The sequence below is a fragment of the Cicer arietinum genome, chromosome 7 (assembly GCF_000331145.2).
Source record: "Cicer arietinum cultivar CDC Frontier isolate Library 1 chromosome 7, Cicar.CDCFrontier_v2.0, whole genome shotgun sequence".
Classification (NCBI taxonomy): Eukaryota; Viridiplantae; Streptophyta; class Magnoliopsida; order Fabales; family Fabaceae; genus Cicer; species Cicer arietinum.
This window is the reverse complement of record NC_021166.2, coordinates 53,419,491-53,433,859: the sequence shown is the minus strand read 5'-3', so window position 1 is coordinate 53,433,859 and position 14,369 is coordinate 53,419,491. Positions and strand designations below refer to the sequence as shown.

At 29.4% G+C, this 14,369-nt stretch overlaps 1 protein-coding gene across 2 annotated transcripts; it reads right to left on the bottom strand.

The window, feature by feature from the left end:
- Positions 1 to 4,172: 4,172 nt before the first annotated feature.
- Positions 4,173 to 6,980, bottom strand: LOC101501333 (heavy metal-associated isoprenylated plant protein 39-like). Of its 2 annotated transcripts, none has more exons than XM_004510630.4 (3): positions 6,734 to 6,980; positions 6,220 to 6,295; positions 4,173 to 4,868 (listed from the first exon to the last, which is right to left on the bottom strand). In XM_004510630.4, exons 1-3 carry the CDS (start codon positions 6,737 to 6,739, stop codon positions 4,492 to 4,494), a joined length of 459 nt encoding a protein of 152 aa, XP_004510687.1. In that variant the 5' UTR covers positions 6,740 to 6,980; the 3' UTR covers positions 4,173 to 4,491. The 2 variants fall into 2 exon arrangements, with proteins under 2 accessions (XP_004510687.1, XP_027192144.1); XM_027336343.2 differs by lacking the exon at positions 6,734 to 6,980 and adding an exon at positions 6,578 to 6,622.
- Positions 6,981 to 14,369: the final 7,389 nt, after the last annotated feature.

The window sequence follows — 14,369 nt, the reverse complement described above, 5'->3', positions numbered from 1 at the left end:
GTAACACTACTAAATATAAAATATAACCTACATCTGGCGACTTTGGTATAGGTCGCATGGGAACAAGATCCAAAGGTGGATGAACATAAATAAATACCTTCAAATAATTCATTTTTCCTAGTAGTGGTGGCTCTAATATAGATCATTTCTCATGGTCACTAATATTTGAATGGTTGGTCAATAGAGTTATGATTAGATGCCACAACAAAGGACTTAATTTGTGCAAGGAGAGCACAATGGTTATGGGTTGAGGGAAGATAAAATATTATGGAGGTTTGTGGTGATACAAAGGAAGAAAATAATAGAGTGGGAGAGTAAAAAAAAACAAAGAATAAGGAAGAAGTAGGAAACCCTAAAAATATGAAAGAGCTCACTTGGTGAACAATTGTTTGAAATTTTTGTACCCCTTACTCTATAACTTTTGTATCTCTTAATTGATAGTTGTATCTTTTATAATCATGTTTTTCATGTGCAATTGAGAGATATTTTTTTCGATAAGTCAATTCATTAAAATTATCTAGTTCTCTATCATTAGTGATCGATCTCTCCACCTTCTATAAAGAATTGAAGATGACAGCAAATAATGTGTTGTAGCTAAATGCAAAGAAATACACCATAGTTCATATACAATACAATTTTACTTTAAAGAAGAAAATATATCAACTATATTGGATACTATAATAGCCTTAAGAAGAAAGCCAAATATTTCATGTCATACAAAGATTTTCTTAATTTCTTCACCTTATTTCAAATCTTTATGACACTTATGAAAATAGCCTCGCTTTTTAAAATGATTTTTTTTAGTTCCTCAATTATCATATTTATTGTAATTTTAAAATCGAACATTTTGGTCCTCCAATTGTCATTCGATGGGAAACATTCCTTATAGAGAAAATGAAAGAGAGATAATTCATTGTTGGAATTCACTATTGGAAGACTCACACTTGAGGTGGAGATTGTTGAAATTCAAGTGTGATGAGAAGTCCCACATAAACTAGGAAGGGATGAAATATTAAATATATAAGATAGGTGACTCATATACTCATTACTTTAAGATTTTGAATTGAGATGTGGTGTCAAAGCCTTTTGTAGTCTCTCTTTGAGCTCATGATCTCCAGGATCTAATCAAAATTGATTAAATTGATTAATTTAAAATCAATCACCCAAGACTTGAATTAAACAGTTATTTCTTTTATTTCATAATCTAATTCTATTGTTATTTTAAAAAATATGTTTCATTTGTCTAATTTTTAATCATTATATACAATTTTTTTTTTAATTTTAGCTTATGTATTTATTTTAATAGTATATAAAATCTATAGTGTATGGTTAAAAGTTATTTTTTTTGTTTTAAAATTAAGTTCTTAATTTTAAAAAAAATGACAACTCAATTGAATCAAAATAAACCTTTATGTTTTTCATTTGTTTGGTTTGGATTTTGTGAAAAGAATAATGCAAATGTCAAATCAAACCAACTATTTTTTATTTGTTAAGATTTATTTTCTCTTAAAAATTCAATTAAATCGACTTATTACACCTCTAATTAAAAAAGACACTTTCTGTAATTTAGAATTAAAAAAAATCATATTTAAGTAATTTTACTATCATTTGGCTTTAACTTTCTACTATGGTTTTTTATGGAAAAAAATTGTAAAAAATATTGTGTAGCAAAAATAAAAAAATAGCAGCATTAAAGGGAAGTTAAATCCGACCAACTCCAAAGTTGACTATAAATAGGTGAAAGTAGTTTTTTTTAGCATAGACACTTCAAACATTGATTAATAATAATACTAAGGATTTAAATGTAATCCACAACCACAATGGAAGTCTTAATGTCAAAGTTGTTAACTCCATAGTGATTGCAAATTTTAGTCCAAGAAAAAAAAAACCTACATTGTAATTGCAATTATGACATTATCAACTACTATATTTTGTGTGAGAAAAAAAAAACTACTATATGTTGTGTCTGCAATTTTTGTTTTACAATATCGAAAATCTCAACTCAACCACAACCACAAATTTTGTTAAACCTTTGAGTAATACCAAATCTGAATTTGTATAATATCATTATAACTAAGGAATATAATCACATGCTTTTATTCTTGCTATGTAATCTAAATAATTAACAAAGTTAAGGTAGTTTAGGTTTATTACTCTGTCTTTTTGGAATGAAGAATAAACAACAAATAGTTGAGAGCGAGGTAAAAGAATCACTATAATTATGCACCACAAAAATTAAGTACAAATCAGATACATGGACATGAACACATCTCCATATAGATTCTCATAATTTAACCCACACATTTGTAATATAAAAAGCATAGAAAGACAACTTTGGAACTAATAGTAGATCTCAACCTCATAATGTAATGCTATGCTTTTCAGCCACCATGCCCCACAATATTAAGGACATGACAATAGGAGAGACTCAAAAACAAAAACAAAAGGGAAAAAGTCTAATTTCTTTATGGTTTGGAGTGGTTGATATAGACATAATCTTCCCAAAATATAAACAATCGACATTTCTTTTTCTAATATTTTTCAAATATATCACTAATTTAATTCTTGAAATTGTAACGTCGGAAAAATTGGGATGGAAAATTGCATAATATAAAAAATCTCTTTCATATTAAAATTAAAATTTGCATAGTACCAAAAATCTCTCTCATAGTCAAATTTAAGTTTAATTGTAATTTTAATATCTCTATTATTAATTCATGAAATTGATCTCCTATTTTAAAAGTCAACAGTTATTGTCATTCCTTCAGATTTTTGAATTCCATAGGTGTTTATCATTTTACATCGTCGTATCATATGTCACATTATTTAAACCATCTCACATCATTATTTTTTAGTTAAAAAATTATATCAAGTGACCAAAATTATCAACTTTTAAATAGAGAGAACAATTTCGTTAATCAATAAAATAGAAAACTAAAACTGCAATTAAACTTAAAATTTATCGATTAATGTTGGACCTCTGTTAAATTAATCTTTTTAAGTGATGAGGTGACAAGTTAAGTATTACCAACGTCACCTCATAGGAAGCATATTTACCTCATGTAAATTTGATGTCTAAAAAAACTAATTTTATTTCTCTTCTATTTCAAGTCGTTCCGAATCCAATCTCTAATCATTAGTCATGTTTGATTTCTTAATCACAAATTTCCAGAAACTTAAATATAGAGTTTTTTTTATTCTATTCTACACTATAATTACAAGATCGGTTTCCTTTTTACTCAATTTATGGATTTTACACACCACCGGTTTCCATTTTTCAACAATTGTATCAAGAAATAAAATAGTTGTAGCAAGAGAGAAAAATTATAGATATCTTTTCTCTCTCAAAATAACATCATCACTTTTTCACTCTCTTTTATTATTTCTTTCTCTTTAGTCGTATTAACTTATAAATTAGAAATTTTAAACCTTTTACTCCTCTCATTTACTATTAAGTTTTTTTCCCTCTTCAACCTTCTAACGACACCATCTATCACCGCCACATTCACTAAATTTGTTTAGTATTTTTTTAGATTTGAGATTTTCATATCTTTGATTTATTTTGTTTTGGGGTTCCAAATTTATTTATTTCTTTTACATATTTGCTATTGTATTGAGTTTGATTAGAGTCTCATTTGTGTATTATCAAAATGGCTATTTGTTAGTGTTCTTTTTAGACTTGTTTCTTAAATTGCTATCTTTATGTTGGGTTTGAAAAAGGGGGAGAGAAGAGAGGATGTTTTGTGGTAGTAATGGGGAGATGAGATTTTTCATTTTTGAGTTAAAGAATTAATGAGTTTGAAGATGAATGAAAATTGAGTTGAACGATATATTGAATATGATGATGAACTTGAAAGGACGAAGAAGATGATTTTTTTTTAGAATAAACCATAAATTTATATCATAAAATTAGACATCGGATAAAATGAGACTTCAAATTTGTTCGATGTTAAAATACTAAATATCGACTACTAAACAAATTTAACGTTTTATGAACTTTAAGACATGTTTTAATCAATGTGAGTTTTCGAGAACAGTTTCACCTAAATTTCTATCATAACAAAAGAATCATAGAAATTAATACATTTAGATAATAACTATTACAACAATTGACAATCAAACAACAAATAAATAGTAGAGTATGATAGTTCAACTAATTTGAAATAAGAGTGTGAAATAAAATACTAACATAACAATTATAATAACATTTCCCAATAAAATATTACTATTACAAGAAAAAGAGTATAGATGACATTTTTCCCAAACCAAAATCTTCAAAATTTTATTCTTTCTCTCTACACATTAATAATAATGTCTCAACAAGGTATTACCTTGACCATATTATATACAAATAGCTCCTACATTGTTTGCCTCTTGCCACCTACAAGGCTAAGTAAGGAAAGATAATTAAATCCATTAATATTACCATACTTAGAAAAGTTTATCTTTCCATCATATATTTGAAAACACTTTGCTATTTAAATTCAAATTTTAAAAAATGACACAAGCATTGGGATTCTCTTCCATACTTTGAACATGATAATGTGTTGTCATGTAAGGATTATATGCTCTATAAGCCTTAACCCATTCTAGAACAGGATCAGGTGCTGGCTCTTTCTTCTTCTCATCTTCTTTCTTTCCTTCTTCTTTCTTTCCATCTTCTTTCTTTCCTTCTTCTTTCTTCTCTTCTTCCTTCTTTGCTTCTTCTTTCTTTCCATCTTCTTTCTTCTCAGGCTCCTTGGCTGGTCCTACTGCAATTATTTCAGTGTGCCAGAATTTCCTCAATTTGCTTACCACATTTACTGGATCTACTGTTCCTATCACTGTCAATTTCTTCTCTTTCATGTCCATTGAAATTGCATCAATTCCTAATATAACATGTTACACATTAATATGTAAGACATATGATAAGAGTAACCCTTAATGAGAACAAATATGTTTCTTTATTTGAATATTGATTTAGAAAAAATAAGGATATGGTTTTAGTGGTCACATTTGCATAATCTTAAACTAATGAATTATATTTATTTTTCAAATGTGAAGGAGATCAATCTAATGAGAATTAACTTATCAAAACAATACTATGTTGGTTAGGAATTCACTTGAAGAGTTTATTATATGCTAATAAGATTTATACACAAGTTATTATTTATATAAGTCATTTATTTGTGGTTCATATATATCCTAACATGAATGCCAAAAGTCATTGCAATTTATTTTATCTTATCAATTGATGAATTGTGGGCAATTTGGCATGGTAAATAATAAATTCATATATTATTTAAAGTGAGAGCCTAGTGAATCGTTTCGAAATGACCAAATTCCAACTATATGAAAACAAAATATTGGTAGAATAAGAAAAGTATGCTTTTTTCATAAGGGAAGAAAATTGGTTGGCCCTTTGTAGTTTTTGAAGCCAAACTTCCACAATTGGATTAATCTAACAACAAAGTGTATTCTATATTTATTTTAAATAAAGTATAATACATTCGTTGAAAAATGATTTATTCACATGATAGAGTTGTGCTCACAATCATATTAATTAATTAATTAAAAATATAATTAATTTTATTATTTAATTTGATTACTTACCAATCAAAGTTTATATGGAATAAATAGTTAATATGATTAAAATTAAGATGTATGTTCACATAAATGATAATCAAATATAATTAAATAAAATATTTAATAAAAATTTTCCAAAAATATAGATTAATCTAATGATAGAAGATTAACCACAAACAGAGTTTCTATATTAAAAATTGGACAGGTAATCATGGAAATTTAAGCTTAAAAATAGAAGTTAAAATTGTTAAATTTTAAAATAAAATGACGTTTTCGTAAATTAATGAAATTAAGAGAACTAAAATTATGAATTACTTTTTGTGCAGTTTCAAATCAAACCGAAAAGTATCATTATGAATTACTTGTGCAGTTTGAAATCAAACCGAAAAGTATCATTAGGTTATAAAATACCACAAACATTAGGATTTTTATAAGTTAGTATAAATAATAAAATAATTAAAATACTAAATATACATGATGAAATACCTAATATTGTTGAGATGTAAACACAATTATCTAATATTCCCTCGAGTTGAACATTCAAAACCAACAAACTATAATATCAAAGTATTCTCTAATTCATATTTTAAGAGAATAGCAAGCAAAATTGTAAAGAACAACCCAAAATGAAACATTAAAATAATGATTTTGTACCTGAAAGAGTTGAGACTGTTTTCAAGGCCTTCTTCTTATCCTTGTCATCATGTAAATCTAACTTGAGTACAAACTTCTGCAAGTGGAAATCATGAACTACTTTTAACCAAGATTCAAATACACCTTATTTATCAAAAATATAAATACACCTTAATTTTAGAAAATATTTTGAAAAACAAACAAAGTTTGAATCAACCAAAATAAATAAATAAATTTTGCTTATAAAAAAAAATATACACTTGAAATTGAAAAAAAAATCTACCACCCAAAATCTCTAAACTTTAGGAAAACATGAAATCTAAATCAAATAGAAAACCAAGATTCTAATGAAGGGGACATGAAATTCATTTCAAACTACCTTAGATCTTTACATAAAGAGAAAAACAGAGGAAAAAACAGAGGACATGAAAAGAAATATAAAACGGGGGACATAAAGTTAATGGAATAAAATTTTGAAGTAAAAGTAATTATAAAGAACACAAAAAGAACCAAACTTAGAAAGTGTGAATCATACCTTCATTATGCTTTTTTTTTTTTATGTTATGCAATTATAAGTAGATCAAACAAAGAGATATCAAATAATGGTATGTTAGAAAATATTGGAAGGAAGGTTTTAGAATTTAGAGATAGAAGACGTGTGAGAGAATGAGAGAAGAAAACTATAATAATAAAGTATATTATTATTATTATTATATGAACATTTTTTATATAATGAAGAGGTGAAAAATAGTGGAGTTGTTGGCTTAAGAGTCAGAATGAGGTGCTATAGAATCAGCCTTTCTCTAAGGACAACCCCACACAAAATGTGTACCATAGTAGCTGCTTTGATTTTGACTGGATAGTTGAAGGCTGCTTCATGCTAGCTAGGCTGCCACACATTTTTCAATTATGTGGTCCTTTTATTAAATTTTTATAGTAAAGTTTTTTATACAAAAAAAAAATATTATTATTTAAATTTCTATTCAATGATTGTACCCAGATAGATCGATACATGCATTTTATATTCCAAAACTAGCCATCATTAATTCTAGCTGATCTCACAACAATATGACAAAATAGAATTCAAATCTATGGCTGAGATTGCATCGGTGCATTTTAAGGATTATTTTTTTAGCCTTGTGATTTTTTTAACTAACAATTTATAGTTTAATTAAAATTTAATAAAAATTACTTTTTAGCATTTAAATTTAAGATGTTTTAAAGCAAATTTTTAAAGAGATTGTTTGATTTTGTTTTAAACATATTTTTGTTTACATATTATAATTTTTAAAAATAACTAATAGTATTTTAAAAAAAAAATAAGTAGAAAAGAAGTATTTGTGTATCGTATACGTAGCTCAATAGTAAAAAACTACGTAAACAATTGTGTTTGGTAAACGCTTTGGAACACAAACAAATAATAGGAGAATTTATTAACTTTGTTAAATGATTTATCTTTAGATTTTTGTTGTTGTCTCTTTTAAGCTTCCATATTCTAAAATTTTAAATATATTACTAATACACTTTTTAACAAAATATCTATGATTATTGTATTCTATTTCAAAATATAAATAAAAGTTAATTTAAAAAAAAAAATGTTTTATTTGGTTCTAATATAAATTAAACATATTAATTTTTTTGCATATTTTTATTTATGTTTTAGAGCAAAGTAGTGTAACTACTAGTATATTTTAGAACATCCGTTGAAGACATGTTAGAATATTCCAATTCCAGTTTCCAATAGTTGTTCAAAGAAATTTTTCTTTTACCATGCGCAAACAATCTTCTATCCAATTTCCATTATACTAGCTTTACTAAATTTATGAGTATTTTATTTATTTTCAGTGCGGTTAATTAATAACTAGTTCAAATTAGGTCAATTCATTTACTTAATATGCACAGCCAAAAAAATGCATCATAATAACAGTCCTATTTAATAGTAGTATTAAGAAAATGTAGTAAATGAATGAAAAATTACGTAGTTTTCATAAATTATTTAAATTAACTATTAATGTTTTCTTTTTAATATAATTGCGTAGTGAACATGGGTGAGAAATTTGTGAATAATAATGTCAATTAAAGAAATCGAGTTATTACATGAATAATAGTTTAAGAGAAATGTATGTAATATTATCCAATGTATATTTATCCTTAGTATTTATGATGTTCATAAGCACATATGAATGTAACGTCAATTCGTTAAGCATTTTATAACTATTAATGTTTATAGTTTGGGTATCTTTATTATTCTCACAATTCAACAAAAAATGGAAACAAGAAGAAGGACACAAGACTATCATATCTTGTAATCTTTTTCAACTTGGTAAACATCAACCAAACACTCCATACTAAGTTTCAAATTTTTGAAGGAACTTTATTCTCCAAATACTCTTCCATTATCCCTACACTATGCGATGAACACCAAGACAAGGGAACATATTATAAATCATCTCTATGTTCTAGTTTTTAGAGCCATGTTATGATAAATGGATATCCCAGAGTCGATGAATTGCAGTAGCCTAAGGTGAACCTACCCAAGTAGAATCCCCATCACGCAACCAAGGATCACTCATAAGATTCACACTTGAGTATGTCTCATAGGCAATATCAAGTGGGTGGTTTGACCCAACTGATTGTTGTGGAGGCAATTGGGGGGTGCAGGGGCAATAGCTCATATGGTATGGTTCAGTGGTGTCGTTATAATATGAATCTTCTTATTACTATTTAAGCACAACTTGTACTATGTAAACCATAAGTCATTCATCTAATAAAAAAGAACTACAGTTGCTCTATAGTCGGATACGTAGACATCATTGATTCAACTTCGTTACCAAACGTCTTGAGTTCCTATTTTCTATTTCTCTCTTTAATCTTTAAAGATTGTATTGTTATTCTAACAAAATGGGCAACTTCGAGAGGTGGCAAGGTTCGACAAAATGGGCAGCTTCACATTATGGCAAAGAAGGGTTAAGGATTTGTTGGCACAACAAGGTCTTCAAAAGGCGATGTGTGAGGAGAAATCGACAGACATGGCAAAAGTTGATTGGATTAGAGATGAAGGATAAGGATGCAACCCTGCAAAGATGGTTCTTCTATGTGTATTAGATGAGGTGATGTATCATATCATAGACCTAACATTTCCAAATTGTTACTCAAGTTTGTTGGGAAGTAGTCAAGTAGATTTTGAAGTACTTAAAGGGTACAACATGTCATGATATCATGTTTAGAAAAATACAGGGTGATCCTTCACTTGTAGGATATGTTGATTTTGATTATGTAGGTGATAAGGATGATAAAAAGTCTACAATATGATATGTCTTTACCTTGCAAGAGAACCTATTTATTGAAAGTCATCAGTTCAATCCCTAATGGCTATGTTTACTACTAAAGCAAAGTACATAGCAGTAGCTAAGGCTGCCAAAGTGGTTTTATGGCTTACATGATTCATGAAGGAATTGGGTGCTGAGAAAATGAGAGTTTGGTTGCATTGTGATTGTCATAGTGCAATTTATTTAGTAAAGAATCAAGTGTATCACACCAAGACCAAGAATATTATGTGTGGTTTCACAAGATTAGATAGTTACTTGCATCTAGAAAATGCACTTAACATGTTGACCAAGTCAGTCACCAGGGACAAGTTCAAGCATTGCTTGGACTTGTTACATGTTTCTCAGTGGTAAGCAGGATTTGTAACACCCCGATTTTTAAAGCTATGGTGTATTTTTTTTTCATAAGAAATTAAAATAAAACAGAGAAATAAATAAGGAAATACATTTGGATAAATAATTGAGTCATTATAATTTACAAGCAGCGGAAAAGTTTCTCAAAATATGAATCCAAAATATTTACACATCAAAAAGTGGTACATGTAACCCATCAAAAATAACATGTCAAGCTGACAGTATTCGTATAGGTACAGTCTTCCATTTTAAAATAAATACAATTCAAAAGAAAAACGTGTGTTCCCTCTATGTCAACCTAATCTGATCATTCTCCAAAACAAACTAAACGCCCTGAGTGATCTCCACGCGCCCCGTAAGATTCTCCTAACATAGCTCCAGTCAGGAATTCCCCTCTACATTCCCATCCACAGGGTACGAACTGGTAGGATTGTCTTGGCTCTCATCTGAGGGCAAAGCCCAGATTTCCACAATAGTTGTAAAGGGTCACCAACCGAAATTAACAGTTAACACATAACATTTAAGTTTTTAAATGCACAAAATAACCTTTCAACTAAACATGCACCTTAAAAGGATTTTCCATATGCTAAAAGTTCATATCATGCTTGCCAATTAAAAATGAAATCAAAATAAAGTCCTCAATCCATCAAGTAATACATAACTGACCAAGACATTGATAAATCAATTGAGCAATCTGTTATCTAACTCAAAATAAGAATTTCTAGTGAAATTTGAAGGTTTTTAGTGAAATTTGAACTATGGGCTTAATTCAATCGATTGGACAATCGATTGACAGAATAGCTGAGCCACTGACTTAATACCAATCGATTTCCAAATCGATTTTTTTGTTAGTTTTGCTGAATTCCTGTATGGCCAAATCGATTTCTTAAATGGTTTTGAAAAACATATGATAAAATCGATTGGCAAATCGATTATGCCAAATTAGGGAAGTCCCTGTAACTCATCCAATCGATTGAGAAATTGATTTCCCTGCATATTCTTCCAAAAATACATAAACTAACTCAAAATCATTCATACACAATTCCACATCTTAACACTTAGCAATTCCTACGCGATCACCATGACAAATTGGGTTTCGAATTAGTTTTGCAACCCATCACACTTACACACAATAATCAACACATAACACTTAGCAATTTCAACACAATTACCATGACAACTCAAATTCGAAACACTCAATCATAAACTTGAATCAAACACGACTCGCGTGCCAAACACCCTAATGCGATGCGTATATGCCAAAATGCATGGACTCGGAATTCCAAACCAAAACCCTCCTCAAAGGGCCATAAATCATAATTGTACCGCCTATCGCAGGCCAAAGTACCAATTACCGAGGTGCCACCTATCACGGGTCTGCACGATTTACTAAAAAGCGTAAACCATAAACGTACTGCCTATCACGGACCCGTATCGTTTATCGAGGTGCCACCTATCACGGGTCTGCACGGTTTTCAAAAACGTAAATCATAAATGTACCGCCTATCACAGGCCAAAGTACTATTTATCAAGGTGCCACCTATCACGGGTCTGCACGATTTACAAAAAGAATGAAAATGCATGAGCATATACTGACTCCATCCACAACAATCGTTAAGCAAATGCATACATTAAAAGATTCCCCATTTTTAATACTCATTTAACTTAAACGATTTTCACAACAAACATTAAGCAAACAAAAATATTAAGAGATTCCCCATTCTTAATACTCTTTTGACTTAAACGATTTTCAAAACAAACATTAAGTAAACATAAATATTAAGAGATTTCCCATTCTTAATACTCTTTTAACTTAAACGATTTTCAAAACGAACATTAAGTAAACAAGACATTAAGAGATTCCCCATTCTTAATACTCATTTAACTTAAAACGATTTTCAAAACAAACATTAAGTAAACAAGACATTAAGAGATTCCCCATTCTTAATACTCATTTAACTTAAACGATTTCCAAAACGAACATTAAGTAAACAAGACATTAAGAAATTTCCCCTTCTTAATAACCATTTAACTTAAAACGATTTTCAAAACAAACATTAAGTAAACAAGACATTAAGAGATTCCCCATTCTTAATACTCGTTTAACTCTAATAGTTTTCAAATTCCACACAAAACAAATTCAAACATATTATCAAATTCAATCCACGATCCACACCAAAACACATCAATTCATTTCTCCACCAAATCCAACCACACACATATCAAATTTCATCAGTATTAATTAAGAACATGTCAAATACGACGAACACAAATCAATCCAATCCACCACTCAAACACAACAAGTTTCATTTACTCAAAATCATACATAAATGAGTTTAAATTCATTTTCCACGAAACATTCATCAATATAACCAAAACCTAACTCTAAGATTTTACCCATAACGCCTTAGATTCATTTTCCCCCAAATCAACACTTCAACCCTAACAAATTCCTTTCCACACAACCACAGATAAGTCCCTAAATGGAAACTAGAAGTTTGGAAGGAGCCCTTACCTTCACGTTAGCTTTAACATTCGATTACAGTACCGCGAGTAAATTCGGAAAAATCTCCGCTCGCAACGTCGCCTCCAAAGTTGGTTCCCTAGCACCGTATTGTGGTAGTGAGCAACTTTCCCTTCTATCTCTTCACGGAACGAAGCTTAGATCTAGATGAAACAGGGAGGTTTGTGTTAGACGATTTTGAAATCCCTAACGCCGTTTTTCTTCGTTTTCGACACAACGAGAAAGTATGAAGATGAAAGATCCTTGTCTTCTCACCCACCAAGCCTTGGGTTTCTATTCTTGAAGCCAAAGAAAGAAAAAGAAAGTGAAACCAAAGAAGAAGAAAAGGGAGAGAGTCGCGAGGCAGGGAGAGACAGGAAGAATTTCTAGTTTTTCCTTCTTTTGTTTTTCTTTCCTTTACTTTTCTTCTCTTCCTTCCTTTTTCCTTTCCCCCCAAACATATACTCATAATATATATTAATAATAATTAACAAATATATCAAAATATCTAGATATTTATTAAAATTACCATTTCACCCATAATGCATTAAATTCTTCGTAAAAGATTCACTACAGCTAATTTAATTTATTCATCGACGAGTAATTCTAATCGGCATCAAAATATCTCTTTGGTCATATAAACTCCAAAATATTAATAACTTTGGCTAAAAAGCCTCTGAGTTCAATACCAAAATACACTAAAATACATAAAGTATACTTTAAAATTATGGGTCTTACAGGATTTGTACCCCTACAGTTGTTAGGATATGAATGTCATGTACTAAATCTTCATAGGGGTTTGATATTCGTCAAGGTAGAGATTGTTGAGTATGACTTACAGATAGTATCTAGTGGGTGGTTTGGTCAAACTGATTATTGTGGAGGGCAATTGGGGGTGTGAGGGGCAATAGATCCCCGATGTATGGTTCAGGTGTATTGTTATAATATGAACCTTATTATCACTATTTAGGTACAACTTGTACTCTACAAACCCTAATTCATTCGTCTAATAAAAGGAAATTGCAATTGCTCTATAGTTGGCGACGTAGACATCATTGGTCGAAATTCGTTACCAAACTTCTTGAGTTCTTATTTGCAATTTCTCTTTATTATATTAAGATTGTACTGTTGTTCTAACATTCACTTGAGAACGATCCCCAATCTTCCATCTACTACCAAGGGAACAACATATCGTCATGCTTGCATGCTCCACCAAACGTGACTTGGATTATAGCCAAGATTTGCATCAAGGAATGAACAATTGGAAAAGTAACAAGACGATCACAAAAAAGACAATGAATACTCTTTTTATTACTATCTCCGCCCATCAAAAAACATTAATCATCTTTTCTATCTCATTAATTATAGAATGGGATGAGATGTAAGGAGTGTAAAATATTTTCAAATATAGTTATTTATTTATATAATATTTCATAAGTCCCACAATACAATTCATTCTAACAACAACAAAATTGTCTCATTTTATGTTATATCAACGAAGTATTAATATCCCTAACAACAACTTTCAGTACACTGATAAAAAAGAATTGTGAGTTTTTCCTCCTCTATTAGGGATCATATCCAAACGTCGAAGAAATCAAATAAAGTGGTAGATCTCTTTGTCCATAGTCAAAAAAGAATGGATGATTAAAGTATTGGATCAGAAAACATGTCATATAAGGAGAAACTACTAAATCTCTTTGGAGAGAAATTTGTTAACCATGTTAGAAACAAAAATCTATCTGAGTTAGAAATAATGGAAGACAACAGTGAGTGAAAACCACGTACTTACATTGATTGGATTGAAATTCCTATTCTCAATCTAGATTGGGATCAATGGTCTAAATCTTGGAGGAAAACACTTGTTATTACACTTTTGGGAAAGAATGAGAGTTATGAGATGCTAGATAACTACATCATGTACATGTAAGTTTCCTTATGATAGACTTAATTTTTTTATGTATGTAAGAAATAAATTTATTTAGATG

Bases quoted from the DNA above. Each gene is read 5' to 3' on its own strand.
- LOC101501333 (XM_004510630.4), bottom strand. The intron at 4,869-6,219 runs GTACAAAATCAT...ATGTTATATTAG, and splicing joins AACAGTCTCAACTCTTTCAG to GAATTGATGCAATTTCAATG.